At 42.3% G+C, this 19271-nt stretch overlaps 1 protein-coding gene across 1 annotated transcript in view; it reads right to left on the bottom strand.

Moving 5' to 3' along the window:
* gpr179 (G protein-coupled receptor 179) overlaps positions 1-3835 on the bottom strand; it is a gene marked incomplete at both ends in the record, with an annotated part of 28522 nt that extends 24687 nt beyond the window's left edge. The window contains 2 exons of the mRNA XM_080463603.1: positions 1434-1542; positions 2907-3835. Coding sequence (XP_080319729.1) covers positions 1434-1542; positions 2907-3835 — 1038 coding nt within the window. The remainder of the gene's footprint in view (positions 1-1433; positions 1543-2906) is intronic.
* Positions 3836-19271: the final 15436 nt, after the last annotated feature.

The raw sequence follows: 19271 nt of genomic DNA, 5'->3' as shown, positions 1-19271 counted from the left end.
TTGCAAGAATAATGTAATAAAATTGTCTTAAACGATTTCAAATCACTGTCAGTCCGATTCCTGTGTATTCTGTCGCCCTGAGGTTTTTTTTAACGAGGAAATTCTCCTGGCAAAAGTTTTCTTGTTTCCAACCAGGGCAGCATGATGTATCGTAAATGTATTGCTATGGGGATATTTCAAAACACTGACTGAAGTGCAATGATTTATGATTCCATGCCCTGTGCATTCATGCTCTGTAAATTCAAAATGACAGAATTTTAAATGCGAAAGAAAAGGGTGCTTAATAGCAATCGATTCACATGTATTTTTGTCATTTTATAGTTGAGAGTCAAAAAAAATGAAAAATGTATCAAGAGACAGCTGTTATGTGTAAATATAGTCTCAAGGTCCAAAGACGTTAAGACCTTGTTTACGCGACAGTGTTTCAAGTGAAAATGAATCGTTTTTGCATATTTGCTTCAGAAATGTTTCACGTTTCCACAGAAATGTTTTGAAAACGTTATCTGTCTACATGTAAATGACAGAAACACTGACAAATGATGTAGATAGCATGGCAGACCATAAGTTGGTGCTGCTGTTTGTTTTTGTAATGAAACCACACACACACACACACACACACACACACACACACACACACACACACACACACACACACACAGAACAATTCACTGTAAACATGAACAATGCGAGTAAACGGACATTCACATGGACAGACGACCAAGTTGGGTTGTTATTTCAGTGACTGTCAACTATAAAACTACCAAGTCCCAGGAGACTCTGGACTGGGGGTCATGACACTCTGGAGGAAACATTGTTCTTTTTGTCCACCTACTGAGCATGTGCAGAAAAACTATTTACTACAGCCGTTTTGCAGAGCACAGTAGAAAGGCTCCCACTGTCTCCATGGAGACGGAGTCGGACCATTTTCAAAAAGTTCCACTTTGGGAGCCGCTAAAAACAAGGTTGCGTTTTCACTTTCTCCAAGCACCGTTGTTGTGTAAACGGATACTGAAAACACAACAAAACGTTTCTGATTTCACTTGAAAACGTTATCTGGTAAACGAGGCCGAACATCACCGAGCTAAGTGTTTGTATTTAGTGTAAACCATATTGTAACAGAAATACTGAAAAACCTTAGATATATGCATATTCGCCTGACATACAATCCTATTACCGACTTACTTCTTAATCCTATCACCAATAAAGCGATTTTTAAAAAGTAACTCCACAAGTTCCTGCAAGTAAACCAGATTTAGCAAGTTTTCAAACCTGAACATATTTCATGCTGGAGGAAAACTACAGAAAAGCCCAAAAAGTTTTTAAATCATACGTACGTCTTCCCGGGAAAACATTTTATATTCACTCTCTTTCCTTTCTGTGTTGGATTATCTGATTTAACTGCCTGAAAACATGAGAATTGGTCTTTCGCTCACCTCCATGGTTGTGCGGTTACACTGGTGAGTGTCGGCGAACCAGCTGCTCCCTGCGGCACACTGGTCCAGGTCGATGTCCTGGATGTTGACGTCCACACGGATCACTCCTCTAACACAGAGCAGACAAGGACAAGGTCACACGCGTGTCAGGGGGAAGACAGGAGAGCTGCTCTAAATATCATAGGAATAATCACTTTCACACTTTTCTTCTCTTGAAGATTCACATTTTCATAGTCCGCGCGGCCTTTAATAAGCATCACTGTTATCCAGCTCTTTTAATCCAAACACACATTTTTATTTCAACGGATCAAAAACTTGACCTCAAAAAAGCTGCACAAAAAAAAAACCAGTTAAAACATCAGGACCACTGAGAGGTGAAGTGAATAACATAATTTTAGGGGCCAATCGTGGATGGAATAAATGAGGCAGAAAATAAAGATTTAGTCGTCAAAGCTATTGAATTAGAAGCAAAAAGGCTGGGAACTGTTAGGATTTGAGTGAGTGTGACACAAAGTGAAAGAGAGTAGCTCTCTCTATCAGTTTCTCAGTCTGCAGGGGGCCTGAATCTGTCAGGACTGGTCCAAGGAAGAACTGGTGTAACAGTGACCGACTCATAGTCATGCCCTGCTTGAAACTGATTTAATGGCATTAAGAGGAACAAAATCTAAAAAAATAAAGCCGATTTCTTTGCTTGTTTGTTTTTTTGTTTTTTTATGGGACTAATGAAGAAGAAAGTTTCACCAGAATGGACAAGACAAATATAAAAGACACATTCAATTAAGACGAAATGTATATTTAAACCAGTACTTGTCTGGAAATTGCAACAGATACAATGACAGTAACAAAATCATGGACCTCGAGAAGTTAGAGACCAGATGACTTCCAAATTAAAATAAAACGATAAAATGATTTTAAACATTGTGTCAGAATGAAGGTGAAGTTTGTGTATTAAACTGACTGTATCCTCACTCTACATTGGCAACATGTTATTAATTGTCATCAACTGTTGCAGAATATGCAAAAAAAGTTACATTTGAATTTGACCACTCACTGGGTAAACAGAACCATGAAAAAGGAAGTTCTTTTCCATCTATTTGACGTTTATTGAAAAGCTTTAGCTCTATAAAATGTTATGGGGAGAAAATCCAACTTCCAATGCAGCTAAAGTTGCACAGTAACCATCTTTAGCATTGAAGTAAACATCTGTATAACTAGTTTTCTACAATCATCTGGTATTTTTTTTTACTCATGTCTAAAGTGAAACCTCGCAAAAGCTATATGAGGGCTGGTCAGATTGCTGTGAGCTATACTTCTGTTTCTCAAAAATTTTCAGGCCCGGCTGCACATTCTTCAGTACTTTAAACTCCGACAGGAAATGGTAATTAGTTCACACTGAAGGCTACACGTCCTCCTGGAGCTTCCTGCATCATGTTATTAGCGATATATCGAGAGCGATTGTGTGAAGGCCCTCACCTGAACTCCGGGGTCAAATCGGGCTTCAGGCCATAGAAGGAGGTGGACAGGGTGAGCATCCAGCTGGGGACAAAGCGTTGGTTCTTACAGTCCAGGAAGGGGGAGGTGGCCCAGCGGACGCCACTGCGGTTGGTCACGTAGCTGTCTCCCTGTCCCCACTTTGGCGTTTCTAAGGTGTTGAGGTCATTGAGCAGCACCCTCTTGGACAGAGTCGCCATCAGTTGACCTGAGTCAGGGAATTTGAAGGTCCTGAACCAGCTGTCATCTGGGGCAGGGGCCGGGGGGTGCAGGCTCTCCCATGCCTTGGACAGGTCTTGGAGGACGATGGTCTGCACCTTGACCGTCGAGCTTCGGGCGGCACGGAGCACTAACTGTGGCACTGGGGCAGCCGGGTCAGCGTCAAAGGTGAGCAGGGCGCACTGGATGAGCTCGTCGGCCTCTAACAGAGCACGGACCAGGGCGTGGTACCACTCCATGTCCTCCTGCACCGTGCTCTCCCGCAGGTCGCTGGCCTGGAAGATCATGTTGAGAAAGTTGGCTGTGTTGGCCAGTGCGTCCAGAGATGGGCGGAGGGGGGCGCCGAAGCTGAGGGGCAGGGGTCCGCTCTGCCCGGAGGTGCTGTACGCCCGTGAGCAGCGGGCCACCCCCAGGGTGGAGGGGTCTCCCGTGTACAGGAAGGCCTCCGCTGGCGACCAGTCGTCCTCCTCCGGCTCGGTGGGAGCTTTAGAAGGCAGCGCTGAGAAGCCAGTCGGCTCCGGGCTGGAGGAACTCCAGCTGCTGTTGGACACTTCAAAAGTTCTGTTGCTTAAAGTGCTGTTGGACATGTCCACAGTGACTCCTGAGGGGGGGTCCGGAGTCACCTGCCCTCTGAGGAGGGATGTGAGGAGGAGGAGAAGAAGGAGGATGGGAGGCAGCTGCACAGGACCCATCCTGGATTCACTCTGGAGAAGAAAAAGGAGGAAAAGGGGGTCACGACACTTCCTAACCCCGCTGAGATGGCCTGGAGGAGCCGAGGCGTCACATGCTGGAGGGTGTTGGGACTTGTTGCGGTGATGTTTTCATACTGACAGCGGTGTGGCACCGCAGCGCGGCCACTCGCTGTGCGCACCGCTCACTGCCGCTCCGAGCGCTGCGTGCGCTCCATCCGTGCGCCGCTCCGCGTGCCGTGAGGAACTCCGCATCTACCCCGCATCTATTCCGAGCGTCCCCGCAGACTGAGGCGACGGGAGGAGTAGGCTTGTGAGCGGACAGATCCCGGCATGTCGGCAGTCTGCCCGCTTGTTTCCGCTCCGTCCTGCGTGTTTCTCCTCCAGCAAAACAAACGCACTGTGTGCAAAAGCAGGAGGACAAGGTGGGGCGGGGGAGGGGGGTGGACAGGGGAAGCCTCAGAAGTTGGGGGGCGGGGGTGTGCGGGGATTCCCGTGTCAGGTGAGAGACAGAGAAGAAAAACGAGATGTAGAAAAAGAGACTCCTCGTCTTCTCATCACTTATTCTCTCTCTCTCTCTCTCTCTCTCTCTCTCTCTCTCTCTCTCTCTCTCTCTCTCTCTCTCTCTCTCTCTCTCTGTGTCTCTCTCTCTCACTCTCTCTCTCTCTCTCTATCTCTCTCTCTCTATCTCGCTATCTACCTGTCTGTCTGTCTGTCTGTCTCTCTCTCTCTCTCTCTCTCTCTCTCTCTCTCGCTGCAATCTGTTGCTCCAAACAGTTTCCAGCCCATCTGACGGAAGCTTGTGATGCTCACCCCCCCTATCCACACCCGTGCTATAAGGTGATGACAGTGGTCGGCCTGTGTGTGTGTGTGTGTGTGTGTGTGTGTGTGTGTGTGTGTGTGTGTGTGTGTGTGTGTGTGTGTGTGTGTGTGAGAGAGAGAGAGAGAGAGAGAGAGAGAGAGAGACAGACAGACAGACAGACAGACAGACAGACAGACAGACAGGCAGACAGGCAGACAGACAGCGAGAGAGAGAGAGAGAGAGAGAGAGAGAGAGAGAGAGAGAGAGAGAGAGAGAGAGAGAGAGAGAGAGAGAGAGAGAGAGAGAGAGAGAGAGAGAGAGCGAGACAGAGAGAGATCACTGAGGAGAGGATGATGCAGTAAGTCAGGTTAAGCTGAGCTGCATTCAGGCGTCCATCAAGAATCTCCCTTCCGGACGGATGAATGGATGAATTAAACCCTACTCAGGGAGAGTGAATGTAGTGGACACACACACACACACACACACACACACACACACACACACACACACACACACACACACACACACACACACACACACACACACACACACACACATTGTCAATGTTATGATTGTTTTACGATTTGTGTGTTTTCTTGCCATGTCAGGGAATCCCCGCCTCCACCCCCTTACATGTGCATGTGCTGCGTGCATGTAAGGATGCTCAAACACACACCAGAGCCAAACCACTGCCGTCAGGAATGTGTGTGTGTGTGTGCATGCGCCACAGTCTACTTGAATGAGAGATGCTGCATGAAAAGAAAGTGTGAGGGAAAAAAACGGGAAGAAAGACCGACGAACACGCGAGTACTGATGCAGGCAAGGAACCTTGTTTTGGTAGCCATGGCAACTGGTTCCTGAGAATCACCCCATCCCCTCCCTCCATCTCCGACACACACACACGCACACGCGCACGCGCACGCGCACACGCACCCACACACACACACTCCCTGCCTTATTGTCTTCCTCTGGCTTGACTGCAGCTCTCTGCTCTGCAGTGAAGTCCCAGTGTGTGTGTGTGTGTGTGTGTGTGTGTGTGTGTGTGTGTGTGTGTGTGTGTGTGTTCTCCCATCAGTGGAGATGAGAAGATGCAGCACCAGCGGTCGTGTCCTCATGCTTCACATTTCCTATATGTTTCTATATTTCTGCTTCATTCAAATGAAAGTTTTCAGCTCGTGTGATCCTGGTACATCAATAAAACACTGTACAGCAAAATGTATTCTCTCAAGTATTAGGTACAGAACAAGATAGAACCAAGAAAAGCTGTTTGACTTTTTCTTTTATTAATGCGGCCCACTTAATCAGCTCGGCTGTTCATCCCACATATGCATGTTTTTATCATTATTAACGTGGCAGCATTTAAAAGGAAAATAATCCCACTTTCCGGTGGTATAAGGGTCATTGTTGAGAAACATTGCCAGGACAAAATACATGACAAAACAAACACATTTTTCTTGTTTTTGTGAGAACGTTACTACTTATTGTAATCTCATACACAAGCAGATAATCAATAAATTGATCAATAATCTACATGATTTGTAACCTCACATGGGGAAACAGGTAGAATTGAATTAAAACACAAGGTAAAGAAAAACTGCACATCAGTCTGTGATGTTATGGTTTGTGAACTTTGATCTCCAGTTGCATCACGTGGCATTGAGCTGAGCAGGTCGGGTCGTTAGTTTGATTACTTCACATAAAGCTCAGATATGAACACACACACACACACACACACACACACACACACACACACACACACACACACACACACACACACACACACACACACACACACACACACACACACACACACACACACACACACACTGTCAGGATTAATGGCCCCTCATCCACTCTCACGTCATTATGTGCACCCAGCCAGAGCAGCGTCATACATCACTGCTGGACGGCCTGCATCGCCATCTGCTGGTCAGACAGTGATACTGCAGCTCTGTACTATTCAACATGTGCTCAGCCTCCAAAAAAACACTTTTTAACATTGCACAATGTGCTTCATGATAGATGGTATGAAACGGACATTTACCCACACATGTGTAAAGAGGAACACAAACACAGATCGATAAGGATATACATCCACAGGTAAGTGTGTGAAGAGATTCATGCATGTCCAAAACAGTGAATTAAAACAGTCTGTCCAACTTTTTATTTCTGATATTAAAAAAAAAAGAAATATTCTCATCTTTTGTATTTTTTATTCTCACAGAGAATTAAACAGTTTTACAGTGCTCGTCAGACTGGCTGTTTTTCATTGACATGTTTGTTTCTCTTATTTAACCACTCATGTCCCGATCATCAATAGTAACTTCCATTGATCTTTAAACTTTAATTGTGCAAATTTCACCTGAAAAATACTAGAAAGGGTCAAGTTATTCTATATAAGACGCCTATGTAATGGTTTGTGTAGCTTTCTGCCACTTTCAGCCGGAGAAATCTCTGAAATGGTGAATTTTGTGGAGACATTCATGATCTTAAACAAGGAGTACAAAACTAATTTTAGCTTCGAGGTCACATACAGTTTGTCCTGAATGCGCCGGACTGGTAAGATAGCGCCATAACTTTAAGTTTATACATAGGTTTTTCTTTGTTGCAGTGCAGAGTGTACGTGATGAAAATGTCTCTATATATTTACAAAACAAAAACCTGAAAATACTATGAAAAATGACCACAATCTCAACATAGCAAAATTTAATGAAACCTTATGGTACAAAATACAATTAAATCTTCTCCTATAGCTGTTGCGTTATGCATGACTTTACAAGCTCCCCCAGAAAGCACAGCTTTGAGGTTAGTTTACCTAGGACAGCAATAATATATAATATGTATATAATGGCATAATACAAATGAATACTTCATAAACATAATAAAGGGTATATATTGTGATAGAGAATATTATTAATTTAAATATTACCACACTATATTTTGTATTAAAAATGTAGTTGATGACATTTAAATAGTCTATTATTAATAATATTATATGTAAATGTTCTTGTTCAATATTATTATTAATATCATGTACACGTGATGTACATTCATGTATATGTGTATATATGTCTGTATGTGTGTATGTTTGATTGCAGACAGGAAACACTGAGCTTTAAAAGTTAGACTAATTGCTTTGTTCAGCAACAGGATCATTACATTATGTCTGCTGGAGTCAAAAGAGTCTCAAATAGCTCACTGGCTTATTAGCAAGCTTCTTTATTAAGACAAATAAGAACATTTAGTAACACATTTTGTAGGAGAACGTTTTTTTAAGCACTTTTTGATCAAGATTTAAAATACGATTTGTGGTTAAGACAAACTCATTACAGTTTTTGTTGGGGGGGACTCTGCAGCAGGCCTAGAAAAATATTATGTCAGAGGAGACATTCCGATCAGCTGAAATAAATATTGCGAGAGGGTTGTGACTAGTTTCCGAAAGAATTGTCGTCAGCGAGCAGCAGCCACACACAAAATGACCTGCCCTTGCTTTTCTTAACTTTTTTTACACAAGGAAGTAACTTGATTATACCTTTATTATTAGCACATTCGTTATCATTCAACAATGTATGACGAAACTGGAGAGTTGTATGGAGGATTAAACAGCGAACAATTTTATTGAGTTATATTATTTTGACTCATCGAAATAAAGGCAGCTGATGCATGAGTATATCATTTCTTCAGTGAACCTCCCTCCATGTTTGTTGAAGTTCTTTCATTATGTCTTCCTGCCTTGATCTTTTTCTCTGCTCCTGTCGTCCTCATACGATTCCCACACGGACTCCCGCAGCCGGCCAGCAGAGCAGCAGGGTGTCCGGGACCATGTGGCTCTACAGGCAGCTGGCAGTCAGACCTGACATCCAAATCTAGCCAGGACCAATCAGAAGAGGAGCCACCATGTGCCACGGCAGCCCAGAGTCATGCTGATATATCTTAGATGCTCGTCGTGTATTGCAGGTTATGAAAGGACGCATCTGAAATCAACAGGATTCGTTTTTTGCTTCCACTTGCAGTGGGGACACTTTTGTCTTGTCGTATTGTGGTGATGCCACTTTGTTTTATTTTTTAACAAACAGACGAAATCAGTTTTCGTAGGACCAAAACAAAGTAACCTTGTAAAGGTAAATCTAATCAACGTATAGAATGAGGATGAGCACGAGCCTGAACCATCAAGTAAGAAGTGACGGAGGAACTTGTTCCTAAGTGAATCCACATCATGTTATATTTGGGATCAAACCAGCTGGACCTGCTTCTCCTTCCCAGACTTTATTATATATAATCTGTAAAACATCCTGGTGACCAAAACATCTGTAAGAAAAACAAGAAGTTTACAGACGTACTATAAATTAGATTGTTTTGTAACTTGAATGAACGCATGTCTTGGATTGAGTCCACAGAAAAAGTCCCTCAGAGATGCACAGATGAACTACAGTGAAGGTACATTTGGGCTTTACAATGTGATTGGTTTTCAATGACAGTATATAGAACTTGATGATCTTCTAGGATTCTTATTCCAACTGTCAGGCAAGATGTTGCAATGGTCATGTTGCCTCAATCGGCCAGAGCAGAATGAACGCTGAGTTAACAGAGGGACTTCAGAACAGATAATTACTCTTTAAAGCTGTGATGAGTATAAAAAAAAAAACATTTCCAAATGCACAAGAGCTGAATGGTCTCCAATGTAGAGCAAAGTCTTTACTAATTAGAATCTCTCTCTCTCTCTCTCTCTCTCTCTCTCTCTCTCTCTCTCTCTCTCTCTCTCTCTCTCTCTCTCTCTGTCATTTCTACAGTAACAGGTACAAAAGAAACATGACTGTGTTCTACCTTGGTAAACTGCAACCCACAGCCTCCTCTCTGTAGGGCAAACGCTAACCACTGCACCAATGAGACAATTGACAGTGCTGATAAAACATGTGTTTATTTATTTATTTTTATTTAAATTGTTTATTTTTTAGCTCTGTATTAATCCCCAGAGGGGAAATTCCTTTCTGAATTGACCCATCGGTAGCAGCCACACAGAGCTGCACTTGGGAGGGGCTGAGGGTCTTGCTCAGGGACCCCAGGTACATGTTTTTTGTACATAGTTGTATTCACTAAATCAAAGGGGGTTTCTCCATGTAGCTTAAAAAGTTCAATGCCTTGCGACCAAAGCAAAAAATGGTCATAACTCAGACATTGTGCATTAAACTTCACATGTTGTCTCCTCTTGCCTGCCATGATCTATTTCCCTCATTATTTGAATGACAAATCAATAATTATATAGGCAGTTGGACTTAATGACAGCTTGACATTTCAACTGATTCTGGGTGTCTTAGATGTCCATAATTTTTATGTGTCATTTGTCAACTAGTTCTTTGTGTCAAATAGACATTCAGATTATGGTCTGGACGGACGGACGTGATTTCAACGTCTATGGATGTTGCTTGCTCAGTGGGTTGTAGTTAAGGATTTATGCTGAATTCTTTAAGATGAATTTAGTAAACGTTGGCGTAAGACGCTGATTAAACACTGATTACAGGACCTTTCTGTGTAGTTTTCATGTCCCTGTGGGGATTTAATCCAGACTGTCTGGCTTCCTCTCAGAAATATTTGGTTGTTAGTGGTTGAGTCACAGTTATTAAGATGATTCACCTTCATTGTCATTGTAAACAAATCCAAAATTCAGTCATTATTCAGCTGTACCAGCAGTGACCTCCTCTATGGCATCGCTTAAAGTGCAGATTACTTAAAACTAGTGCTGGCAAACAATTACACTTTTTAAACAGAATGAACACAGAGTTACTGTGGATTAATTTCTATTCATCACGATTAAATATATATATTTTTTTGTCTACATTAATTGCGTTTCATTTTGCATGCGCAAACAGACTTAAAAAATATGGGAATTTATCTGCACTTTATATGTTTCTTAAAGACCTCTCACGATTCATGTAATTAAAAAAAAAAATCTGTCTTTCCCCAAACAATCATTTATCCACATCAACGTTCCTGTTACTCCTTTTTCAGCAGCTACTAACTAACTTGTTAACATTGTACGAGAGGAGAAGCATCGCTCTTGACTGTCCACTCCTGAAGTTCAAATCAAACCAAGATGGTGGCTCTTCTCTTTCAATCTTTCTCTTTTATTAATTAAACAATGAAGCACAAAGTATTTCTGAAAACATTTGATGTGACCAATAAGCTGTGCAGTTGCTGAATCTGTGTTTGTTTTGGTTCCACTACATCTAGTTTAGACTTCTCATGAAAGTAGCGCAATGATGTTTGTCCCCGCAGCCCCTCTTATTTCAGCCTCCCAGGTACCAGAGCCTCTTCTGGGCTCCGGCAGCTGCAACCCGAACTGGGATGAAGCTGTTACCAAAAATGAATGAATGGATAGATGTTCCTTCTGCATTGATGCTGCCAAACAATGTAGGCAGGCATCAATTAGACATGTTTTCGGGAGAGTGTTTTTAAGCTCTGTTCATCACTGCCCCTGCCCCTGCCCCTGCCCCCGCCCCCACCCCCGCCCCTGCCCCTGCACCTTACTACTACTGCCCACTCCCTGCCCCTGCCCCTGCCCCTGCCCCTGCCCCTGCCCCTGCCCCTGCCCCTGCCCCTTACTACTACTGCCCACTCCCTGCTCCTGCTCCTTACTGCTTCTGCGCACTCCCTGCTCCTGCTCTTTACTACTACTGCCCAATCCTTCCTCTTGCTCCTTATTACTACTGCCCACTCCCTGCTCCTCAATACCACAGTCCACAGGTAAGTGCCTTCAATTCTTAGAATTTGAATTATTAGATTTGATTAATTACATGTAAATAACACAAAACTGCAATATTGGGTCTATGCAGAATCTAGACCAGTACTATGAATGATCTGATACTTCAAGCTCCAATCTTTAATACCACTTAAATAAATGATGGAGTAATTCTTAACTCATCTGCTATAGCAGTCTTTTACAGTATGTTGCATATGTACTGTCAATATGCCTCTACTCCTCCAGAATCCACTCAGATCCTCTGATTTGGCTCAGCAAAAGAAATTGAATTTATTTGGTGCACTGCTGACAATAAGTATGGAAATATGGGCTGAGACTGTAGTCCAAAAATACTAATACTGAGATTGTGTCTATAAAGTAAAATATCATTTTTTAAAAGAGATTGAAGCCAAAATCTGCAGTGCCAATTCGAACTTTTTGAAAATGAAACAAAAGAAGCCCAAATTAGTTGTTTCCTGGATTCTGAAGAGCGTTGTGACTTCTTCCTTCCTGTGTGCTTCCATGGATGTTAATGGTGTCTTTGTCTATCTGACCACACCTCATTGGACTTCTTGTTTCTGCTAGATCCTGCATTTTTGGCTTCTTTGTTTGTTTGTTTGTTTGTTTGTTTGTTTGTTTGTTTGTTTGTTTGTTTGTTTGCATGCTTGCCTCCATCTCGGTGACTCGTTGTCTGGTTTTCTGTGTTGCTAGTTTTAATGGCCGCCCCCTCATTATCCTCCCATTTTCTATCTCAAATTGCAGGAGCAGATGAGCGGCAGCCACATTCAAGAGCAACAGTTCCACGCTCAGTTTGAAGAGGCTTGGCTTCCTGAGGAGCATCAGCATTATGAGGCGACTCAAAAGTCTGAGGAGCTTCATCTGTCTGAGGAGGGTCAGGAGTCTGAGGAGGCTCATCAGATGCAGGACACTCTGCAATGTGAGGAGCATCAGCAGCATGAGGAGAGTCATCAGTCTGAGGAGGCTGAGGAGGCTCATCAGATGCAGGACACTCTGCGATGTGAGGCGCATGAGCAACATGAGACGAATCAGCAGTCTGAGGAGGCTCAGGAGTCTGAGGAGGCTCACCGGTCTGAGGTGACTGAGCAACATGAGGAACTTCATCAGTCTCAGGCTATTCAGCAGCGTGGGGAGGCTCAGCAAACTGAGCCGTCTCAGCAGCATGAAGAGCCTTTTCGGTCTGAGGAGGCTCATCAGTTGCAGGAGGCTGAGGGGTCTGAGGAGGACCAGCAAAATGAGGAGGCTCATCAGTCGCAGGAGGCTGAGGGGTCTGAGGAGGACCAGCAAAATGAGGAGGCTCATCAGTCGCAGGAGGCTGAGGGGTCTGAGGAGGACCAGCAAAATGAGGAGGCTCAGATTACTGAGATGCCTCAGAAACTCGATGAGGCTCTGCAACATGTGGAGGCTCATCAGTCTGAGCAGACATGGCTGTCTTCCCCCAGCAAGAGTGTCATCAACATGTCACTGAATGCAAAGGATCCTGAAGTGCTGGACGCACAGGTATCAGCAAAACACACTCCCTACACTACACTAATATACCTGAGTGAAATGTGTTTAGTTAAGGAGCTTCAAGCTTTCAGAAACTGAACTAAACTGTCAAGATTAGAGGAGCAAAACTAGTCGATCTGAATGAAATAATTGCATCAAGATTTTTTTGGTGGTTCATCCACAATAACTCAATAAGAGTGACTGATCATGTTTACCTGGCCTTAAAAATCTGATAACCAGGAGTAACCAGGTAGTTGAACTAATCGGTTCTGACAAGCTTCCAAGCACTTCAGAAAAGCTGTTTGTGAATTGGTCAGATTCCTTAAAACTCTGAAGATATTTCAGAATAAGCTTTGGTTATTTGAACTGAAACTGCAAAATCTGACACATAATATCCATTTGTTTTTCCTCAGAACAACTGGGTCTCTGGGAGAGCCGACCAGGGATCGAAAACGATCCAACAGGTCCACTTGGAGGCTGAGCTCAAAGAGCTGGATGAGCAGAGGAAAGTGCTTCCGCTGCTCTCCATGGACAGCAAGAGAGAGACAGGTGAGCCACACAGTCAAAATCCTCTTCAAGACTAGAATCACATGGGCTAGTCACCACAGTGACTCAGGAAGCCTGTACGCAGGCAGACTGGAACAAGACATAGGACCAAACTAAGTAACACACTCAGACACACAATATTTTAAGCTGGAGACTCATTCAGACGGGCTCTAATTCAGAACCAAGGCTGGATTTGGGGAAAGACACTATGAATACATGCAATGTTGTTGGACCTCTGACACCTGTGTGAAATTGTTGAAAAACCATAAAAGGTTTGACCTTTAAAAAGTGAATTTCTCGCTGTACCTGGGTTTCCTTATAGATCCTCAAAGCCAGAGAGAGCAAGACAGCAAGACAGAAGAGGTCTTGAAAACGGAGCCGGTTCCAATAAACCTAAATGCCTTTGACGTGCGCAAGATCCCGCAGCTCTTCAGGCTCGGATCTCAGGTTCATGGAGAGATCCAGCTCCGTCCACCGACTTACATCCCACTGGGAAAGGCTAAAAGAGATGGACCAAAGTCAGCAACTTCGGTAAGATCTTCTCCTGAGCTGCACCTTCAATACATGGGAATTCCAATAGGGCAGAAACCCGCCCAACCTGGCAACACTGCTCATCTCCCTGAGAAGGGCCTGGAGTAGACGCAGAGACAGGCTGTTCTCAGTGGAGCTCACAAGACAGACTTTTAGACTGGCTGAAATTCAGGACCAAGGCTGGATTCGTAAAAATACATATTAAACACAATGATATTTGGCCTCTGACGCTTATGTGAAATTGTTGTAGAACTGTACAATATTTGAGCTTTAAAAAGTACATTTCTCACTGTGTGGTGGTGTGTTCCAGGTTCGCTCTTAGATCTTCAACATGACATGCAGGACAAGAGCAGAGCCAGAAGTCCAGAGATGTCCACAGACTTTCAAAATGGATGCGTGGACAGGGCAACATGTTTGCTGCTGTAATTTATTTACTTTTGTCAGCATGGTTCGAAACCACTTTGAGTTTCGACTGAAGAATAAACCTTGTTCCTAAAAAGTATAAAAGATTCTCACTATTTCTTATTTTGATCAGCGGAGATGTGGGATGAAGGGTACTTTCTTCTTCTCTCTGGTTTAATGTGTGAGATCAGTGCCTGATAAAGTCAGGGGGTGTTTCTGATTTGCACATGAAGTCACGAAAATCCTCTGAAGAACCGACGATCCCAAAGAAGGACTCAAAACCAATATATTGTGTGAACATTGCAGCTGAAGTTGTTCTTTTGATTTTATTTGCTGCTTGTAAAAGCTAATTACTTTAACAACAAAAACATTTAGAAATGTGACAGCATTGTCGCAATTCACTTTAGGACATCTGAAACTGCAGTTAGTACTATTTAACTAGTATTTAGACATTCTTATCAGCAACATAAAATACTGTTAATGAAAGAAAAATATTACATGACGCAAAAATCTGATTTGAAGCTCAACATGTGTTTATTCCATTGACAAATGTGTGTAGTTTGTTCTTTTTGGCTACAGATTGATTAACTGCACCATTTACATCACTAGTGTCATATTCTTGTGTTTGAACATTGCAGTGGGGAGATCGTTTATTCTGGAAAAAACCCAACCACAACGGCCACAACATGTTTGTGTCTTCACTTGATCTGACTGATTTTAAAGAAATTAGAATAAAAAACAATAAAAGAAAATGCTAAAGGGCCGCAACACAACAGCGTTTCCAGTTTCCAGGGGACAATGTTTTCTGACGCACCGTTTTGAATTACAGGAGAGTTTAAGTAAGTGAAAAATGCTCCGCCATGATTGTGATTAATGTCGTTACGTGTTTTCAGAAATCGTCAACGTTGATCACCGTGTTGAAATTGTCAGAACATTATTACATTAACACCTTATTCAAAGAAAGATGTTTAATAAACATCACTGAAAGGCGAGGGATAAACTCCCATAAAGCACTGTTTGACACTGTTTAATCCAGATTATCGAGTTTTACCAACCAAACTGAAATTTAAAGATGAGCTGGAAGCTTGTGGAGGTTTTTTAGATGTTTTTGACTCCTGGACTGATGGAGATCAGCTCCTGTCAGCTTCTCCAGGTCCCCCCACCCCCTCAGAGCGCATGTGGGATTACACAAAGCTACGACACCAGCGAGGTCGGAGAAGCTTTTCTGTTTGCTACTTTTCTTTGTCCTCAACAATACACTCTGAAACGGTTCTGAAACGGCTCCGTCAGCTCCAGCCGGGCCCCCACAGTCTGCATAGGGGGTGGGAGGGCAACACGGAAGAGCTAAAACTCAAAAGGGTTTACAGTCAACGTGACAGGAAACCACATCTACAGGGGTTTGTGTGTGTGTGTGTGTGTGTGTGCGTGCGTGCGTGCGTGCGTGCGTGCGTGCGTGCGTGCGTGCGTGCGTGCGTGCGTGTGTAATTATGGTTGCCCTTGAGATAGAAGTCAACCTTTGAAGCTACAAACTGCCTCTATAGTGGCTAAAAAAAACAAAACTCTTCGGTAAACTATTTCCATACTTTTGAGAGGAAAGCTAAATAATATGTTTGTGTGTTTTTTAAGCTGAGATGATATCTGTATTATTTGGGTTTTTGGCTCAGCCAATTATCTCAAAGAAATCAAAACTCTTGTGGGGTTTTTTTTTGTTGTTGTTTTTTTTTTTGTGGTGTTCTTACACTGGGGTGTGCTGCATTGATGTGAAGAATTAGGATTCACTAAAGAGCACTGTCAAATTGCTGAACAAACTCACTAACAAGCAACGTTTGTTTCTTTTGACAACATATTTTTAAACCTCAATAAACCACCACCTGGGAATCTTGATACTGACTTGATAACATTGTCGATCTCAACCAATAGCTTGAACATTCTCCATTATTACCAGCAGCTCATCTCTAAAAATCACTGGTGAGCAGTTTATGGCTTTTAGGGCTCTTTCGCTTCCTAAACAACTGCCTGCAGCAGCCAGAAGTTAGTTTTTCACAGCCGTGAGACAGAGGCGAGGTAGTAAAGCTGCTGGCCAGACAGCAGAGTCACATTAAAGTTGATGAGAACTCAATCTGTTATTTTTCCTCAAACCCAAACAAACCATACTTTGTGACTTTACCTCATGTAGCCTTCAGATATCCATCCATCCATCCATCCATCCATCCAGCCATCCATCCATCCATCCATCCAGCCATCCAGCCATCCATCCATCCAGCCATCCAGCCATCCATCCATCCATCCATCCATCCATCCATTTTCAAGCCAACTGAGGAATAAGTGGGTCTTGAGCTGACCGTAGGTCCTCAACCAAGTCGAACATGGACATGTCTGACAGAGAAGAGACAAAGGAAATCCTGCCCCTGGACTGACTGGACCCTTTCAATGTGGAGGAGGAGCTGCTCCAATTAGAATTTCTCCTGAACGGCTCAAAAAGTGAGTTCCAATGGCCTGTGAAGACCTTCAGCCGATATCACAACAGCATCACTGGTGCTTCTATCCTCAGCCTGCAGTCCATCTAATGATCCATCCTCATCACTAAAAACAAGGCTCAAAGTTACTTATCAGACATCTTCATGACAAATAAAAATGAAAAATATCAGTCAGCCAATGGGAAAGTGTCTGTGTGGTTGTATTTTGGTTATTGTGAATATATTATGAATAGAAAACATAAGGAAACCAATGCCCGTCTCCCAATCGTATCAAATACCCAGGTCTTCTACCTTTTTACTTGTTTTATTAACTTTTTGTTAACTTAGTGTTGGCACAAATACTTAGTTCATAGTATGCAAAAGGCAGCAGAGTACAACCTGGACAGGTCAAAAGTCCATTACAGGTCAAACACAAAGAAACAGACAGCCACAAACACTCACATTCACACTTTTACGCAACTTCCATCAAATATCCTTGAATGCTTGTATTTGGACTGTGGGAGAAAATCTGACAAACAGGTGAGAGTACTACTTTACATCTATATCTGATCCACATCAGTCTCAGAAACACGGACTCTTATAATCTTTGCTCACAGGATCTGCTCTTGTTATCTGTTCCTAAAGTCAAGACTGAACTGGGAAAAAAGGCCTTCAGGTTTGTGGCTCCATCAGCCTGGAATGAACGACAAAAATCCCTGAAGCTCAAAAATTTAAAAATCACTGGACTCTTTTAAAAAGTTGATTAGCGACTTGGAGACTGACACATCTGTCTGCAGATGTTTTGAATGATGGACTTTCATTTTAATGTGTGGGCAACTTATATATATATATATATATATATATATATATATATATATATATATATATATATATATATATATATATATATATATATATATATATATATATATATATACATATATATATAAGTTGTTCAAGTACTGTCGCTTGTCTTGACCAGGACACTCTTTAAAAAGAGATTTTTAATCTCAGCCAAGATTTTCTGGTAAAATAAAGGTAAAATAAAAAAATTAAATACGTATTTATAAAGTAGCATGTGGAGCAGTGATTCGCCCTGTCCAGGGTGTTTCCTGCCCTTTCCCATAATAAGCTTAGTAAGCACTCCACAACTCTGAACAGGACAAAGCACTGGGCTCGGGGGATTGTTGAGTGTGCACGGACTTCTGTCAATAACTTTAAAAGAGTCATTACCAGGAAGTCACATTTTTCCTTTTTAAGGCATGTATATTGTTGGATCTCAGTTGAAATTTACCGGAAAATCTGGAGTGAGACGTGCACCCAAAAACAGGAGGGTAATAATAATAATAATAATAATAATAAGAAGAAGAAGAAGAAGAAGAAGAAGAAGAAGAAGAAGAAGAAGAATAAACCTTCGTCTGTTCAATTTAGCAGCGAGTCACTAACCGCTAGCGGCTAATGGCTAGCGGGACTAGTAAACTTTGAACCCCATGCTTGTATTTGATTTAAAATCTATGGAGTGTGTTCTTCTGTGGTGTGGATGTTTGTAGACAGCTCCACAATTGCTTTTTATTTTCATTTTTCGTGTGAGCCAAGGACTGCTATGCTATCGCTATGCTATCGCTATGCTATCGCTATGCTATCACCATGATTGACAGTTCCTGTAGCCAATCAACTTGTGCCGAACATCAGTTCCAGTTGAAATCTTGCATGTACTCTCGCGAGTATGAAAAATTGTCAGAACGAGTTCTATATTAGATTTTATTTTCCTAATAAATTTCCATAATTGATTTAAAGACAAGTTAAGAGAGACTGATATGTAGGAGGGGATGACTCCTTTAAACATGTAGTTTCAGTCTATTGTTGGGCTGACTGCTCTGTTCTCGTATTTATTATCCATTTCAATAAAATCAACCCATGTGTTAGCAATGCCCTGTGCTTTTAGTGTATGTGCATAAGCTATACTGTAGAGAACTCGTCTGATTAAATAAAGGGTAAATGCATTTTTAAAAAATGTTCAAAGAAGATTTTTCAGGAAAAGTACGCAAATTACATTTTAGGAATAACCATTTATTTGTTTAAGTACATAGTAGGTAAAGAGAGGTACTCTTTTTGGTCTATTTCACAGTCTTTGATCCTTCCTAAACACCATCTTTGTCTTGTTTGATTGAATGATGCTGAGGCTGCCAACAGGAAACTTGTAATTTGACACCAGGCTCGTTGTCTGGCAGGCTTATGACACTGCAATGGAGCAAACGACCACATTAGGAAGTCTGACAGGTTGACATCAGCTGATTCAAAATGAAAATAAAAAAAATACACCACTACACGTAATTACATTTAGCCATGTTTATTATGGACACCCAACACTGCAACACTAAATGTCTTTACGTTTTAACAACTCCATCAATTACCTTAGCAAAAATGGAAAGAAGATTTTAAACATACTACAGCTAATAG

This window comes from Lipophrys pholis (genome assembly GCF_963383615.2).
Source record: "Lipophrys pholis genome assembly, chromosome: 5".
Taxonomy (NCBI): Eukaryota; Metazoa; Chordata; class Actinopteri; order Blenniiformes; family Blenniidae; genus Lipophrys; species Lipophrys pholis.
This window is presented reverse-complemented; position numbering and strand designations above follow the sequence as displayed.